At 47.6% G+C, this 18,946-nt stretch overlaps 1 protein-coding gene across 2 annotated transcripts in view; it reads left to right on the forward strand.

Moving 5' to 3' along the window:
* Positions 1-1,284: 1,284 nt before the first annotated feature.
* The window catches only part of CXADR (CXADR Ig-like cell adhesion molecule), a 100,302-nt gene continuing 82,640 nt past the window's right edge, over positions 1,285-18,946 (forward strand). The window contains exon 1 of one of the 2 annotated variants that reach the window (XM_063956358.1): positions 1,285-1,600. In XM_063956358.1, coding sequence (XP_063812428.1) covers positions 1,564-1,600 — 37 coding nt within the window. In that variant the 5' untranslated portion in view covers positions 1,285-1,563. The remainder of the gene's footprint in view (positions 1,601-18,946) is intronic. The other variant, XM_063956359.1, reaches the window with a different exon arrangement.

The following is an 18,946-nucleotide window of genomic DNA, read 5'->3' on the forward strand; positions in this document are numbered from 1 at the left end:
CCTGTATTGCAGTGTATAATGCCAGGAGAGAGGGTCACTATAATAACCTGTATTGCAGTGTACAATGCTCCGGTGGGTCACTATAATAACCTGTTGTGCAGTGTATAATGCTGGGGGGACACTATAATAACCTGTACTGCAGTGTATAATGTTGGGGTGTCACTATAATAACCTGTACATCAGTTAATAATGCTCGGGGATCACTATAATAACCTGTACAACAGTGTATAATGCTGTGGGGTCACTATAATAACCTGTACTGCAGTGTATAATGCTGTGGGTCACTATAATAACCTGTACTGCAGTGTATAATGCTGTGGGGTCACTATAATGACCTGTACTCCAGTATATAATGCTGGGGGTCACTATAATGACCTGTACAGCAGTGTATAATTCTGGGGGGTCACAATAATAACCTGTGCAGCAGTGTCTAATGATGGGGTTCACTATAATAACCTGTACAGCAGTGTATAATGCTGGGGGTCACTATAATGACCTGTACAGCAGTGTATAATGCTGGAGGTCACTATAATAACCTGTGCAGCAGTGTCTAATGATGGGGTTCACTATAATAACCTGTACAGCAGTGTATAATGCTGGGGTTCACTATAATAACCTGTACTGCAGTGTATAATGCTGGGGGTCACTATAATAACCTGTACTGCAGTGTATAATGCTGGGGGTCACTATAATAACCTGTATTGCAGTGTATAATGCTGGGGGTCACTATAATAACCTGTACTGCAGTGTATAATGCTGGGGGTCACTATAATAACCTGTATTGCAGTGTATAATGCCAGGGGAGAGGGTCACTATAATAATCTGTATTGCAGTGTACAATGCTCCGGTGGGTCACTATAATAACCTGTAATGCAGTGTATAATGCTAGGGGGTCACTATAATTGCCTGTATTGCAGTGTATAATGCTGTTGGAGGGGTATTGGTGGCGGCACTATACTAGCAGCCTGTACATCAGTGTATAATGCCAGGGGAGGGGGTCAATATAATAACCTGGGCGGCAGTGTATAATATAGGGGGATCACTATAATAGCCTGAAATGCAGTGTATAATACCCTGTAATGCAGTGTATAATGCTAGGGGAGGGGGTCACTATAATAGCCTGTGCAGCATCGTCTGTTTTGGTGTATTGAACTATAAGTCCAAACATGGTCAGTCTGGCTTGGGGACTCTGTGGGACGGCTGGCAGGGCATGCTGGGACCTGTAGTCCCCCCACCCCACACAGGCGGAGAAGCACAGGTAGCAGCAGCCCAGGTTGTGGAGGGCGCGTTACAGGTGCACCCGCTGCTGCTTGTCTCCGCTGGACATTGAGGGGGGTGACTCCGGGTGTACGCCCGGAAGTGACATCACCATTCACCTGCTGCTCGGTGGGCAGTGCTGGGAGGCGGCAGCAGCAGCAGCACATCGGGACTGGAGAGATAGCGGCAGCAGCAGCAGCCTCCTCACCGCATCACTCCGCGCACTCACAGGAGTAGTAGCTGCTGTGTCCGGGCACCGGCGGCGGGGATACTCCGGCTGTACCCACCTCGCATAGGGCTCCCGGGATGGCGCTGCGGCTCCTCCTGCTCTGCCTCTGCTGGGGTAAGTCACACCCGTACCAGTCCCGTACCAGCTATCACCCGCCTAGTGGTGGGGTCCGGGTCACTCCTCATTCACACCTGGCTTCCACACTATATACTGATATATATACACACTACTATAACGTGCGCCCTACAGTCATCTGCCCGGACACACAGCTCCCTGATATAATGTACTCAGCCATTCTCTACTTGGGGAGGAATATATATATATATATATATATATATATATTCTACACACACATATCCACACTAACTCTATGGGTGTGTTATGTAGTGTGATACTGTAGCTCCCTGCCTTTTGTTCCACTCCACACTCAGCTATAGAACTTTTGCTATAATATAGTATGGATAATGTGGATACTGTGCAATATATGGTATGTGTAATGTAGGGTATAGATTCTGTGTAATGTAGGGTATAGATTCTGTATAATATATGGTATGGATAATGTGTAATGTATTGTATATTGTGTGATATATGCTATAGATATGAATCACCCCGCTGGTGTATGTTACATTATGTTACTGTTATTTTATCCACCCACTAGATCTGTGCGCTACATCCATCACATTTCCATGCACTGGGCTTTATTGCAGTAATATAATGTATAGCTGTGCTCATATCTGTTATCCCAGTCCTATATATAGCCGCTAGTAAGTGATCACCGCTGTAAGAGGTAGGGTATCTGTTTGTACACTGGTGTGTTCTCTGATATTATGGCAGCTGGGTAATCTGCGCGTTGCCCAGTAGTGTAGCAGATCTTTACATTACACAGGATGGTCTTTGCTTGTTGGTGCCACCTCTTATGTCCCCATTTCCCACACCGTCACTCAGGCAGGTTGTAAAGCAGAATATATAACTTTTTATAGAGACCGCACATAAATCCTGCTGCAAATGCAAGATACAAATAGTTCTCATGGGGAAGTTGAGATCTATGTTTATTTTTTAATACAGGTATATTATAATTATACCCCTCTTTGGATATATTTGGTGCCCTGTGTGCCAGACAGACCTGCCGGAGCTTATAAAGCCATGGTGTCTGAAATTGGGGCACCATGTTCCTAGGTCTGTCTTCTTATCTGATAGTTACCAGCCCTCCCCTAACCTCCCATGTGCATTCTCTCCATCTGAGATGTTGGCTGGGGGGGTTGTATTGGGGGAGGGTGGCTGAGACCTGATCCTATTAAACAATAAAGGGTCTTTACATTGGGGGGGGGGGGGGGGGGGTCAGTGTGCTTTTATGATCTTACTGGAACTGGCAGATCCCCTGGTCATTACAATGTGTCATTGGTGTAAAACTTTAACTGGATTTCACTGATTAGTAAGAAATGGTTCCTGTTGTGCCCTGGGCTAGAGTGGATTAAAGGGAATTTATCTGATAAAAAAACTTTGGTGATAACACCCTGTAAGCCGAATGACCAGCCTTGTGTACAAGTCAAGAGAACATTTTACATTACCATGAAGGGTTAATTTCAATATGTACTGTATATTGAAGAACAGCTCATACAGTATTAGCTGTATTGAGTGAAAATAACATTTGTGTATAGATGTGCGGCCTTTGCTGACCTTTTATGGAAGGGATACTCCCAGCTGGCACATTGCATTATTTATTTAGCTCTAGTTTACCTTATCCTTCCAAGCACTCAGGTTTAATCCTTCCTACTAGTGCTTCTCATGGATATTGTAGAGCAGGGCTGGGCAACGTATGGCAATCTAGCTGCTGTTGAACTACACCTCAGCCAGCCCGGCCACAGTTTTATCATGCTCTAACAGGAAAGCTGTGGCAGAGGATGCTGGGATGTGTAGTCCTTCACATTGCCTACCCCTGTTGTAGGCTGCAGATACCTGTTACTACCGAAGCATGCAATGCACACAGTTGTTTGCAAAGAGTATATGATCACTTTTATTTCCCAGTCATCCGTTCAGCGTAGCCGTGATATCATGTTGGCCTCTATCCAAGTGATAATGTTCTGTAAATACTAGTGCAATAAATGCAAACTCCAGGAGGCAAACGTTTCCAGCTGTAGCTGCCACCATCATCTATAAAGCTGCCAATATTCAAATATGAACGGGTAATGTGTGTCTGGCTCGTGTACACAGTGTCAGAACCTTTATGCTAATGTTTGCTTGTTGTTTTTTATTTATTGTAAACGTTTAAAAAAACAGAAACATCTTTGGGCAGCACGGATGGTGTAATGGTTAGCATTGCTGCCTCACAGCACTGAGCTCATGGGTTAAATTCCCACCATGGTCCTAACTGTGTGGAGTTTGTATATTCTCACCGTGCTTGCTTTGGTTTCCTCCCACAATCTCAAAATAGGCTGGTAGATTAATTGGCTCCAGTGTGTAAGTGTGTGTATGGGCAAACTAGATGGGCCAAGTGGTTCTTATCCGCCGTCAAATTCTCTGTTACCATGAATCTGTTTTTTTTTTAACTGTAATGTGATCTAGAAATTACAGCACACGGGTCTCTGGGGCAGATGTATTAAGCCTGGAGAAGTGATAAAGCAGTGATAAGTGCAAGTGCGTTATCACCTTCCACTTATCACATCTTTATCACTTCTCCAGGCTTAATACATCTGCCCCTCTGTTTGCATTGATTGAAGCTGTCCTGCTACCTATTACTGCATGGTACAATACTTTCAGCAGGGATAGCTATTACATTTGTCGTGTTGATTTACACTCAGTTATCTGGTTTGCTTTGAACAGTGTGTATTGAGACTTTTTTGTGTGTGTGTGGGGGGGAGGGGCAGATGGTTTTTGTATAGAATCTTCTCTTGCGCAGAATTGTAGCCTAAATCCATTTGGGTGAGCTTGGATGCCGTCCATGATGTCTGTTCAATGGAAGAGTTCAGCGCACTCCGTGTCCTGTAGTAGGGAGCGCCCTTTGTACTCAGGGAGCTACACTTATCTTTCTGACAGGGGGGAGGGCGGCGGGTATCTGTTGCATCTGCAGCAGGCAGGGCAGTGTTCTGTGCTTGTCGGTTATCTCTAGGATGTCTTGTATAAAATGTATGTGCTGCCTGTAAATTCATATATACTTCTTATTTTCCCTTGATATTGCTTGCCAAGAATGTAAACCACTGCTTTTATTAGAGCAAAGTCTAGATAGTTCCTGCATATATTCTCTCCGCAAATGTAGCGGTTCCAGTTTTGCATCCTGCTCTCCTGGTCAATAGACATCATTTCTTCCATGACTGGAGACCGTGAAGCTACCACTTGGTGTGTAGCCTACTTAATGCCATTCCCTTAACAGTAAGTGTTTAACGAGGCATTATTGCCTTTGACTGGTTGGTATCGGTGAGCTGCGGCTGTTGGAGCTCTGTCTACAGACGCCTTTTGTCAAACTTATACTTTCGAGCCCTAAAATTCAGTTACAAGAGAAAGTGATTTCAATACAATGGCTCAAAGAGGGTTTCCAGCCAAGCATTGTGCCTGGCTGCATCAGCAATGCAGTTCAACCATTTGATGCTTATTGTGGCTCTTTTGGGCATTGTATTCAAGACTAGAGAATAGACGCTGTTTAAATGCTCCTAAAAAAAAAAATGTATGACCTATGTCAATTATTTATTCCCCCCCCCCCTCCCCCTAAATTTAGGTTGAAAATCCCTTTAGACTACATGAATTGTGACTGAGATTCTCTGGGGCAGGCTCACAGTACCGGCTACAGTGTAACTCTACCCGTGAAATCAAAGGATATGGGCTGTCCATTTAAGATTAGTAATCAGTGATAAGAATATCACTGGTTATTAAATATACCCCTCAAAGCAGCTGCGTATTTATAATGGGGGCTGTGTGTTAAGTGTACACGGGCCCCACAGCGCATACCTTGCACCCATTTTTTCAGTACTCCCCTCTCCAGAGTTTCCAGTCAGCAGCACAACCTCTGCGCCCATTTTCCTGGCTTTTGCGCATATACAGTAAGGAAATCTCTGGGAAAATGGCCACAGCGCCATTTCCTGGAGTTCTGCATATGTGCGGTAGAGTCTGTGTATCTAATGCTCGGACTTTTTTCTGCGCTGGCGGATAGAGAGGAAAGGGCCTGGATGGAGGAGGCCACACACGGCCTTCCTCCTCTGTTACTACACCCCTGCCAAAAAAATGGAATTGAAAATCGATCCCAGTTGTTGGGCCCCGTTTATCAACACATTTTATCTCATTAAATCTCGTTGCGTATGATAAATGGTGCTCCAGCTAATCGGCTCCCAACTGTCACTTTTCAAAAACGTGATGGGAACTGAGCACCATTTCTCATACGCAACTAGTTTTAAATAGCTAAAACTCATTAATAAACGGGCCCCAATATTTTTAAATGTACCTGTTCCCTGGACCCAGTGTAGACGGGCGTTTTGACGGCTAATCCCAATGTTAAAGAAAATGCCGCCTATCCATTTCCTCGGAATCGGTGAAATATCATAGATGGCCTGTTCCGAGGGAACTAATCAGCTGTTAGGGTGCAGAATACCTGTATCCACTGCATGTAGGTGATCAGTGGGTATGCAGTTATCTTCCCGATTGTCGGGATCCCGACAGCAATTAAAATGCCGATGGTCGGAATCCCAACCACCGGCCAGAAACCCCACTTGGGTGGTGTTCCACGCCATAAAAACGTGGCGGATCAGTGTACTTTAAGTTTCTGTATTGCATTATACTTGTATTTCGTGATCATTTATGTGGTTTCTCTTTCATAAGTCTTGATATATTAATCCAAGCATTGTCCTTGATACACAATTTAATTAGTTTTCAGCTGAGGATATAATTGGGTCTTTGTTGATGTGCTCTAGTTGCTGTAACAACAGAAGCGATTAGATCCGTGTCAGGGGAGAATCTTGCTGCGATTTCCTGCTATGACTCTTCCGGCTTATTACCTTGTACCTGAAGATGCAAAACCTTCCTGAAATGTATTTCTTTGCGAAACAAGTTAGAAGATCTGCAAGAGATGTGCGATTGAGGTTCACCAAGGACAGGACCCCGCCACAGTCTCCCCTGTAATCGGCCAGCCGCGAGCTAGCTAGCTAGCTTGTCTTTCGGGAGGGTCCGAATGCTATTGGGTTTTACACCAGTTTGAATTATTTGAGCACATTTACTGACACACGTAACATGATTGCTGCGGATAATTACTGTTCCGCCTCTAGGTAAGGGATAGTTTCCTTGGTCTCCTGTCACGTTCAGTAAACACACTATTAGACAAATTGGTGGTGGACACAATTTTCATGCTGTTGGACAATACACGATCCCGGGAATATTTAACTCTTCAGATCTTGTCACCAATCCGTCTGACATCGGTCATACAAATGAATGCAAATACCTGTTTGATATGTATTATATTATTACACATGTGCATGCACCATGTTTTTATTAAGTTTTTTGCTTTTACGTCAATTCCACTCCTATATCCCGTAGTGTGTCTCCCCCTCCCCTTCTCAGAATGAATAGTGGTATATTATCTTTGGTGTGGATGTTTTTGTCTTGTTACATGGGGTATAGCCGGGCTATAATCACATCATTGTATGTCAGTTCATAAGGTTATTTGTCACCTGTATTTTATTGGGGAAATGTTCGTCATCATCTGCATGTTTTGGGCAGTCAGCAGGCTCCTCTTCCGGAATTCTATTGTTTCCTATGAAAGGTTAGGTCATCCAGCAACGCCACATGTGAGGTGTGCACAGTCACTCATCCTCAGACCCATTTGTGTACCAAGACAAAGGGGGGTATGCAATTAGGTCCATTTTTTTTTTGCCTATGCGAAAAAACTTGACTTTCTGCAGAGGGGTACACTGGTATTCCACAGGGAATAACATCGGGGTGTAGAGTTGGATCTTGATCCGAGGCACCATCAGGCTAAAAACTTTGACTGTTCCCAGGAAGCACCCCACCACCTCCTCTTTATAACCCCTCCTCCGTGCACAGGAACTCAGTTTTAAAGTTGGTGCTTGCAGTGCAGGTCACTAGCAGAGGGGGCTGCCTTAGGCAGCCCTGAAGACTTTGAAGAAATGAAGAAAGCTTTTACTATGCTACTGAGCCGCAGCACTTCTGTCTGGGAGACATGCCGTGCTGCGGCTCCATCACCTCCCCTTTGCGGCACTGTATACTCCCGCAGCCTGGTTCCCGGGTACTTACAGCGGAGACGCACCGGTATTTTGGCACACTGGCTGCAGGACTTGGGGAGGAGGTAACCCTGGGAGACCCGACCGGTACAAATCGCGATTTCTTGTGCGGCCCATGGGAAACGGACTGCACGGCTGGCGTGGACACTGTACTGCTCAGGGACTCCACTATATTCACCAGGGCAGTAAACGGAGCACAGGCATTTCTTTTAGGCTCCTTAAGTTACCGGTGGTGAAGTCCAGCATTTTGGGGATAGAGCGCTGCCTGTAGCCCCCCCCCCCCCCCCAGCTAAAGGCACCATCTACTGCAGATGTTCCCGCTCTGGAGCTGCTTTCGCTTTCCCCTGACACCCTGCTTGGACTTGGTGCCATTTTAGCTGAAGGGCTGCTCTCTATGGGATTGCTGGGTGCTCTCTGTATAGCCGCTTGTTCCAGCGCCGTGCTTATACAGGACACTTGAGTATTCTACCTGTCTTTTGACTGTGTTAATTAAGAAATAAGTGTGTTACTGGCAGAATAGGTGGTACAATTATTCTGTGATATACATCCAGTACTGCTGTGCATTCTTATATCTCTCTGCATATACATATCTGCTATTGTATGTAAATTGCCTGTCCAGTATTATTGTTGTGTACATTATTCCTGTATTGTGTTTGTGACTGTGTGTGCTCTCCTTTTCAAGTGTATCACACCCTTGCTATCACTATATTCTTAAGCCTGGGAGTATAAGTGCGTCAGGGTCCACATTTATTTGTCTATAAATGTACATATATAGTGCTACACAGTCTATACATCTCAGTGTATTTTATCTGTGTATTTCAGTCACCCCATACCGATTCATTTCTCTGTTTGTGTCCTGCTTTTATTAGCACATAAACCGGGGGATTACGGTATTACTATTGTTTGGCTATATTGTACTGTGTGCCCCTCGGCTACATTCCTCATAATGTCTGCCACACAGGGCGGAAATTCCGTAGACGCTCCTGCATCAGGCAGTGCTGCTCCCACAGATTTACTGGGAGGGGAACCTGCTGCTGGGGATGTGAGTACTGGGTCCCTTACATCTCCCACTCCACCTGTGGCCCCGTGGCCAATAAAGAGCCACCGTGGGCCGCTTTTTCTTGTATGTTAAATACTTTGGTAACACGTCTTGCGCCCCCTGTGGGACTGCCTGTGCCATTGCAGCCACAAATTGTCCCTGTAGCTAATCCGCCTTGGGTGGACACACTATCTAACCAGATACAGGTTTTGAGTAAATCCTTGGTTAAACAGAAGTCTACACCTCAGCCCTCTGGGCTAAGGGGCCCTCTAAGCGTGTGATTTCCTCCTCTCAATCCAGTCATGTTTCAGATACTTCTTCTGATGAAGATGGACCCTATACTGATCCGACTGATTCTGACTCAGCGGACTCTGATGTGGAGCATTTACCTCAGGTTCATGTCCCTGAATCAGTGGAAGCTATCAAAATGGTTCTCCAGATTGATGATGAAGCTGATCCCACTTCTGCTTCAAAAAAGCCTAAATTCAAGCGTCAGAAGCTGGCAAAGGTAGTTTTTCCTCACTCTGACCTTTTAATTGACATACGTCAAGAGGCTTGGGTCTCCCCAGGAAAGAAGTTTGCCCTATCCAAGAAGATGTTAGCTAGTTTTCCTATACCTGCGGAGTTAGCTAACAAGTAGGAATACTTCACCGCCGGTCGACTCGCATGTCGCACGGATCGTGGTTTCCTCTTCTCTGCCTGCTACCCCTTGTCGGCTCCCTGAAGGAGCCGACAGATAAGCGAGTGGAGGGATGCCTGTTACCACTTGTCACCTCCCTGAAGGAGCCGACAGATAAGCGAGTGGAGTGGATGCCTTTATTCCCTAACTGGGGCAATTCACAGGCCCACTATTGCGGCCTCCTGAGCTGCAAAAGCTATTGATTTGTGGGTCCAGGTACTGGAGGAAGAGCTACCTCAGGGATATTTCTGAAATTGCCAAACAGTGTCTCTCTCATTACCACCACCTCCCATTATATTGAAGAGGCGTCCTCTGAGGCAGGTATTCTGGCGTCAGAAGCGTCCTCTACGTCTATTTTGGCTCGCCGGATTCTGTTGTTGTGGTCTTGGAAGGTGGACCTAGATTCCAAGAAGACATCCTTTTTGGAGAAGATCTTAATAAGATCGTGACTGACTTAGCCTTTGCTAAGACTGTGTGCCTTCTTAATACTACTCCTTCTGCTGTGAAAGCTAAAAGTACTAAGTTTCGTTCCTTTCGGACCTCGGGTAAATCAAAGGGTCAGGGGTACTAGAGAAAGCCTTGTACTTCCTAGACATGTAAACCCAAATCTAAACAATCCTGAGGTGCCCGTCAGCCTGCTTCCAAACAGGACAAGCCTGCAGCATGATGGGATGGGCATCCCCCACTTCAGACGCGTGGGTGCAAGAAGTTGTCTCTCACGGGTACGCTGTCTCTTTCAAGAGACGTCCCCCTCGCCAGTTCTGCACAACGGTTATCCCATCGGACCCGTTGAAGGCGCAAGCTCTACACTTGGTTGTCAAATCACTCCTGGATACCGGCACCACCACTCCTACCTCCCAAACGGGGAGGGGCTACTGCTCGACCCTGTTTCTAGTACCGAAACCCAATGGGTCTTTCCGGCCTATTCTCAACCTCAAGTCACTGAACAAGTTTGTGAGCGTTTCTAAGTTCTGTATGGAAACACTGCGCTCCATTGTACCTGGGGACTACGTGGTATCCTTGGATAAACAGGATGCTTACCTGCATATACCTATTGCCATTTCGCATCGGCAATATCTGCGGTTTGCTATTGGAAACCTCCGTTATCAATTCAGGGCTCTGCCGTTTGGACTGACTGCGGCCCCTCGGATTTTCACCAAGGTCATGGCCGCGATGACGGCTCATCTCCGTCAACAGGGAATCAGGATCCTGCCGTATCTGGATGACCTGCTGATCTTGGCAAGCTCCCAAGATGTCCTTCTGAGTAATCTCCAGATGTTGGTGCAATTCCTCACAGCCCACGTATGGCTGATCAATTGGAAAAAGTACTCCCTGGTCCCTGCGTGGCGCATGATGCACCTGGGGGCCCTGCTGGATACACACAGCCAGAGGCTGTTTCTGTCTCCAGAGAAGGTCCTGAGGCTTCAGGGCAGGATCAGATACTTCCTCTCTCGCCCAAAAGTGTCTATTCACTCGGCGATGCAAGTACTAGACCTGATGGTGTTGACTTTCGACATGGTGGAGTATGCTCAATTCCATTCTCGCCCTCCAACGGTTAATCCTCTCCAAGTGGGACGGTCTGCCTCAGTGGATCAGGTCTCAAATGATGGTCCTGACTCCAGAGGTCCGCTAATCCCTGTCCTGGTGGCTCCAGGATCAACAGTTGAGCAGTGGCCGTCCCTTCTGGATTCCCCACTGGGTTCTCCTGATGACGGAGGCCAGTCTGAGGGGCAGAGGTGTGGTGTTCGAGCAACACACTCTCCAGGGTCGCTAGACCAAGGAGGAATTTCACCTTCATCAACATTCTGGAACTGCGGGCAGTGTTCAACGCTTTGACACTAGCCCTGCCTCTGTTAAGGAACAGACCTGTTCAAGTACAGTCGGACAACACCACTGCGGTGGCGTACATAAATCGTGAAGGCGGCACTCAAGCCGAAAAGCAATGATGGAAGTGTCCAGAATACTTCAATGGGCGGAACGGCATCTGCCAGCAATATCGGCAGTGTTCATTCCGGGTGTCCTCAACTGGGAAGCGGATTTCCTCAGTCGTCAGAACGTACACGCCAGAGAGTGGAGCCTTCATCCGGAGGTGTTTCAACTCCTAGTGGACAAGTGGGGCCTATCTGATGGCGTCTCGACACAATCACAAAGTTCCGGTCTTCAGATCACGGACAAGGAATCCTGAAGCAGCATTCGTGGATGCACTGGCAATTCCTTGGAAATTTTGACTGCCATACGTATTCCCTCTGGTGTCACTCCTGCCCAGGGTTCTACGGAAGTTCAAGCAAGAAGGAGGAATACTACTTCTAGTCGCTCCAGCGTAGTCCAGATGGCATTGGTTCTCAGACCTGCAGGGTCTATCGATGGAACGTCCTCTACTACTTCCTCAACACTCAGACCTCCTCGTTCAGGGCCCTAGTGTCTACCCAGACCTGGCCAGAATGGCTTTGACAGCGTGCCTCTCTGCAGAACAATTGTACAAGGCGGCTACATGGTCCTCTGTGAACACGTTCATGAGGTTCTATGCCTTTGATACTTCCGCCTCCCAGGATTCCACCTTTGCACGCCGGGTTCTTGTGCCCGCTACAGTGCGTTCCCTCCCATGAGGAACTGCTGCAGAAAAGGAGATTTATTGTAGACTTACCATTGTTAAATCTCTTTCTGCGAGGTACACTGGATTCCACAGGGTGCCCACCCTGATGCACTTAGCTTCTTTGGGTTTGTGTGGCATTAGCCACTGACACCTTCTCCTGTTGTGAGAACGTGGTTCAATGTGACTAACATCTACCGTCTCTTTACCTGTTACTGTATTGGACTGGTTAACAAAACTGAGCTCCTGTGCACGGAGGAGGGGTTATATAGAGGAGGCGGTGCATCCTGGGAACAGTCAGTTTTTAGCTCCATCTCTACACCCCGATGTTATTCCCTGTGGAATCCAGTGTACCTTGCAGAAAGAGATTTAACAATGGTAAGTCTACCATTAATCTCCCTTTTCGCTATTTTTGATGGTGAATGGGGATTCACCCTATTCAATAGCCCAGGCGAAAAATTCAGTAGCAGCGAAAAACACGTGGATTGGCGAATCCACATGTTTTCACCAGCACTGCTGTGAAAAAACAAGGACTGAGTTTGAGGCATTTTTCGCCAATGCCATGTAACAAAAAAAAAAAAGTGAAAAGGCATTAGTGAAAATTTCCCTAAAAAACGGATGATAACGGCCACAATTGAATAGGCAGGAGGGGGGAGTAATCAATAGCTCCGAAATTACCAAAGCTAATTGCATACCCCTCAGAATGTGACCGAGTCGCGTCAGGCTTTCTTCGCGCTCAATATTTTATCCATGTGTTTGTTTGCACTGCTAATATGATAAAAGCACAAGGTGCGCTTGGCCTCTACACCACTAGTTTTTCATTGTATAACGATGGTATGTGCAAAAAAAAAAAAAAAAGACTAATCTGGGCAAGGCATGGGACCGATGTGACGGAGCCTCGCCACGCAGTATTGTGCACCGTTACGCTGCCACGATTGCTGGGAAAGTGCTACTACCAAGCCCTTAGTACACTACAATCTTGTTTGTGCGTGGCTGTGTTGACGCTAAAATGTGAAAATACGAAGCTCGCTATCCGTGACGCAGTGTCTTATGTCGCCCTGAGGGGGCGATTCAGTTGTTCCCGTCTAAAGAGCTATTCAGTCATTTGCAAGACCAGGCTAATTTTCGCTTGAGAATGCACTGGAATAGCCGTGTCAAGCGTTTTCTCCTTTGGTAAGTGCTGGGCACGCTGCTGGTAAGTCGTGTTCCGGCACTCGGTGCCCTGCTTTATGCTTTTCTCTAACGTCCTAGTGGATGCTGGGGACTCCATCAGGACCATGGGGATTAGCGGCTCCGCAGGAGACAGGGCACAAAAATAAAGCTTTAGGATCAGGTGGTGTGCACTGGCTCCTCCCCCTATGACCCTCCTCCAAGCCTCAGTTAGGTTTTTGTGCCCGTCCGAGCAGGGTGCAATCTAGGTGGCTCTCCTAAAGAGCTGCTTAGAAAAAGTTTTTAGGTTTTTTATTTTCAGTGAGTCCTGCTGGCAACAGGCTCACTGCTACGAGGGACTTAGGGGAGAGAAGTCAACTCACCTGTGTGCAGGATGGATTGGCTTCTTAGGCTACTGGACACCATTAGCTCCAGAGGGATCGAACACAGGCCCAGCCATGGAGTCCGGTCCCGGAGCCGCGCCGCCGACCCCCCTTGCAGATGCCGAAGATGGAAGAGGTCCAGAAGCAGGCGGCAGAAGACTTTTCAGTCTTCCTGAGGTAGCGCACAGCACTGCAGCTGTGCGCCATTGTTGTCAGCACACTTCACACAGCGGTTACGGAGGGTGCAGGGCGCTGGGGGGGCGCCCTGGGCAGCAATGTATAATACCTTTTTATGGCTAAAAAATACATCACATATAGCCCTTGAGGCTATATGGATGTATTTAACCCCTGCCAGATCTCACAAACTCCGGAGAAGAGCCCGCCGAAATAGGGGGCGGGGCTTATTCTCCTCAGCACACAGCGCCATTTTCCTGCTCAGCTCCGCTGTGAGGAAGGCTCCCAGGACTCTCCCCTGCACTGCACTACAGAAACAGGGTAAAACAGAGAGGGGGGGCACTTTTTTTGGCGATATTACTATATTTAAGCTGCTATAAGGATACAACACTTATATAGGGTTGTTCCCATATATATTATAGCGCTTGGGTGTGTGCTGGCAAACTCTCTCTCTGTCTCCCCAAAGGGCTAGTGGGGTCCTGTCTTCAATAGAGCATTCCCTGTGTGTCTGCTGTGTGTCGGTACGTGTGTGTCGACATGTATGAGGACGATGTTGGTGTGGAGGCAGAGCAATTGCCGGTAATGGTGATGTCACCCCCCAGGGAGTCGACACCGGAATGGATGGCTTTGTTTATGGAATTACGTGATAATGTCAGCACATTACAAAAATCAGTTGACGACATGAGACGGCCGGAAAACCAGTTAGTACCTGCCCAGGCGTCTCAGACACCGTCAGGGGCTGTAAAACGCCCTTTACCTCAGTCGGTCGACACAGACCCAGACACGGACACTGAATCTAGTGTCGACGGTGAAGAAACAAACGTATTTTCCAGTAGGGCCACACGTTATATGATCACGGCAATGAAGGAGGCTTTGCATATCTCTCATACTACAAGTACCACAAAAAGGGGTATTATGTGGGGGGTGAAAAAAACTACCTGTAGTTTTTCCTGAATCAGAGGAATTGAATGATGTATGTGATGAAGCGTGGGTTAACCCAGATAGAAAAGTGCTAATTTCAAAAAAGTTATTGGCATTATACCCTTTCCCGCCAGAGGTTAGGGCGCGCTGGGAAACACCCCCTAAGGTGGATAAGGCGCTCACACGCTTATCAAAACAAGTGGCGTTACCGTCTCCTGATACGGCCGCCCTCAAGGATCCAGCTGATAGGAGGCTGGAAACTACCCTAAAAAGTATATACACACATACTGGTGTTATACTGCGACCAGCCATCGCCTCAGCCTGGATGTGCAGTGCTGGGGTGGTCTGGTCGGATTCCCTGACTGAAAATATTGATACCCTGGATAGGGACAGTATTTTACAGACTTTAGAGCAATTAAAGGATGCTTTTCTTTATATGCGAGATGCTCAGAGGGATATTTGCACTCTGGCATCGAGAGTAAGTGCGATGTCCATATCTGCCAGAAGAAGTTTATGGACACGACAGTGGTCAGGTGATGCGGATTCCAAACGGCATATGGAAGTATTGCCGTATAAAGGGGAGGAATTATTTGGCGTCGGTCTATCGGATTTGGTGGCCACGGCAACTGCCGGGAAATCCACCTTTTTACCTCAGACCCCCTCCCAACAGAAAAAGACACCGTCTTTTCAGCCGCAGTCCTTTCGGTCCTATAAGAAGCGGGCAAAAGGACAGTCATATCTGCCCCGAGGCAGAGGAAAGGGTAAGAGAGGGCAGCAAGCAGCTCCTTCCCAGGAACAGAAGCCCTCCGCGGGTTCTGCAAAGCCCTCAGCATGACGCTGGGGCTTTACAAGCGGACTCAGGAACGGTGGGGGGTCGACTCAAGAATTTCAGCGCGCAGTGGGCTTGCTCACAGGTGGACCCCTGGATCCTGCAGGTAGTATCTCAGGGTTACAGGTTGGAATTCGAGAAGTCTCCCCCTCGCCGGTTCCTAAGTCTGCTTTGCCAACGTCTCCCTCAGACAGGGCGACGGTATTGGAAGCCATTCACAAGCTGTTTTCTCAGCAGGTGATAGTCAAGGTACCCCTCCTACAACAAGAAAAGGGGTATTACTCCACGCTATTTGTGGTACCGAAGCCGGACGGCTCGGTAAGACCTATTCTAAATCTGAAATCTTTGAACCTGTACATACAAAAATTCAAGTTCAAGATGGAATCACTCAGAGCAGTGATAGCGAATCTGGAAGAAGGGGACTTTATGGTGTCCCTGGACATAAAAGATGCTTACCTGCATGTCCCAATTTGCCCTTCACATCAAGGGTACCTCAGGTTCGTGGTGCAAAACTGTCATTATCAGTTTCAGACGCTGCCGTTTGGATTGTCCACGGCACCTCGGGTCTTTACCAAGGTAATGGCCGAAATTATGATTCTTCTGCGAAGAAGAGGCGTATTAATTATCCCTTACTTGGACGATCTCCTGATAAGGGCAAGGTCCAGAGAACAGCTGGAGGACGGAGTAGCACTAACCCAAGTAGTGCTGCAACAACACGGGTGGATTCTGAATTTTCCAAAATCTCAGTTGACCCCGACAACACGTCTGCTGTTCCTGGGAATGATTCTGGACACGGTTCAGAAAAAGGTGTTTCTTCCGGAGGAGAAAGCCAAGGAGTTATCCGAACTTGTCAGGAACCTCCTAAAACCAGGAAAAGTGTCTGTGCATCAATGCACAAGAGTCCTGGGAAAGATGGTGGCTTCTTACGAAGCAATCCCATTCGGCAGATTCCACGCACGAACTTTTCAGTGGGATCTGCTGGACAAATGGTCCGGATCGCATCTGCAGATGCATCAGCGGATAACCTTATCGCCACGGACAAGGGTGTCTCTTCTGTGGTGGTTGCAGAGTGCTCATCTGTTAGAAGGCCGCAGATTCGGCATACAGGACTGGGTCCTGGTGACCACGGATGCCAGTCTGAGAGGCTGGGGTGCGGTCACACAGGGAAGAAACTTCCAGGGAGTATGGTCAAGCCTGGAGATGTCTCTTCACATAAATATACTGGAGCTAAGAGCGATTTACAATGCTCTAAGCCTGGCAAAACCCCTGCTTCAGGGTCAGCCGGTGTTGATCCAGTCGGACAACATCACGGCAGTCGCCCACGTAAACAGACAGGGCGGCACAAGAAGCAGGAGAGCAATGGCAGAAGCTGCAAGGATTCTTCGCTGGGCGGAAGATCATGTGATAGCACTGTCAGCAGTGTTCATTCCGGTAGTGGACAACTGGGAAGCAGACTTCCTCAGCAGACACGATCTACACCCGGGAGAGTGGGGACTTCATCCAGAAGTCTTCCACATGATTGTGAACCGTTGGGAAAAACCAAAGGTGGATATGATGGCGTCTCGCCTCAACAAAAAAACTGGACAGGTATTGCGCCAGGTCAAGAGACCCTCAGGCAATATCTGTGGACGCTCTGGTAACACCGTGGGTGTTCCAGTCAGTGTATGTGTTTCCTCCTCTGCCTCTCATACCCAAAGTACTGAGAATTATACGGCAAAGGGGAGTAAGAACGATACTCGTGGCTCCGGATTGGCCAAGAAGAACTTGGTACCCGGAACTTCAGGAGATGCTCACGGAAAATCCGTGGCCTCTACCTCTAAGACGGGACCTGATTCAGCAGGGACCGTGTCTATTCCAAGACTTACCGCGGCTGCGTTTGACGGCGTGGCGGTCAAATGCCGAATTCTAAGGGAAAAAGGCATTCCAGAAGAGGTCATTCCTACACTGGTTAAAGCCAGGAAGGAGGTGACTGCACAACATTATCACCGCATTTGGAGAAAATATGTTGCGTGGTGTGAGGCCAGGAAGGCCCCCACGGAGGAATTTCAAATGGGTCGATTCCTACATTTCCTGCAAACAGGATTGTCTATGGGCCTCAAGTTGGGGTCCATTAAGGTTCAAATTTCGGCCCTGTCGATTTTCTTCCAGAAAGAATTGGCTTCAGTTCCTGAAGTCCAGACTTTTGTAAAAGGAGTACTACATATACAGCCCCCGGTTGTGCCCCCAGTGGCTCCGTGGGACCTTAATGTAGTTTTGGATTTTCTCAAATCCCATTGGTTTGAGCCACTCAAATCTGAAATATCTTACATGGAAAGTAACCATGCTACTTGCCCTGGCTTCAGCCAGGAGAGTGTCAGAATTGGCGGCTTTATCGTATAAAAGCCCATATCTGATTTTCCATTCGGACAGGGCAGAACTGCGGACGCGTCCTCATTTTCTGCCTAAGGTGGTGTCAGCTTTTCACCTGAACCAGCCTATTGTGGTGCCTGCGGCTACTAGCGATTTGGAGGATTCCAAGTTGCTGGACGTTGTCAGGGCATTGAAAATATATATTTCAAGGACGGCTGGAGTCAGAAAATCTGACTCGCTGTTTATACTGTATGCACCCAACAAGCTGGGTGCTCCTGCTTCTAAGCAGACGATTGCTCGTTGGATTTGTAGCACAATTCAACTTGCACATTCTGTGGCAGGCCTGCCACAGCCTAAATCTGTCAAGGCCCATTCCACAAGGAAGGTGGGCTCATCCTGGGCGGCTGCCCGAGGGGTCTCGGCATTACAACTCTGCCGAGCAGCTACGTGGTCGGGGGAGAACACGTTTGTAAAATTCTACAAATTTGATACCCTGGCTAAAGAGGACCTGGAGTTCTCTCATTCGGTGCTGCAGAGTCATCCGCACTCTTCCGCCCGTTTGGGAGCTTTGGTATAATCCCCATGGTCCTGACGGAGTCCCCAGCATCCACTAGGACGTTAGAGAAAATAAGATTTTACTTACCGATAAATCTATTTCTCGTAGTCCGTAGTGGATGCTGGGCGCCCATCCCAAGTGCGGATTGTCTGCAATACTTGTACATAGTTATTGTTACAAAAAAATCGGGTTGTTCTTGTTGTGAGCCGTCTGTTCAGAGGCTCCTACGTTGTCATACTGTTAACTGGGTTCAGATCACAAGTTGTACGGTGTGATTGGTGTGGCTGGTATGAGTCTTACCCGGGATTCAAAATCCTTCCTTATTGTGTACGCTCGTCCGGGCACAGTATCCTAACTGAGGCTTGGAGGAGGGTCATAGGGGGAGGAGCCAGTGCACACCACCTGATCCTAAAGCTTTATTTTTGTGCCCTGTCTCCTGCGGAGCCGCTAATCCCCATGGTCCTGACGGAGTCCCCAGCATCCACTACGGACTACGAGAAATAGATTTATCGGTAAGTAAAATCTTATTTTTTTTTTTTTCTGTTCACACCTCAGGAAGATGTGAGCAGAAAT

Source organism: Pseudophryne corroboree, chromosome 2 (assembly GCF_028390025.1).
Source record: "Pseudophryne corroboree isolate aPseCor3 chromosome 2, aPseCor3.hap2, whole genome shotgun sequence".
NCBI lineage: Eukaryota > Metazoa > Chordata > Amphibia > Anura > Myobatrachidae > Pseudophryne > Pseudophryne corroboree.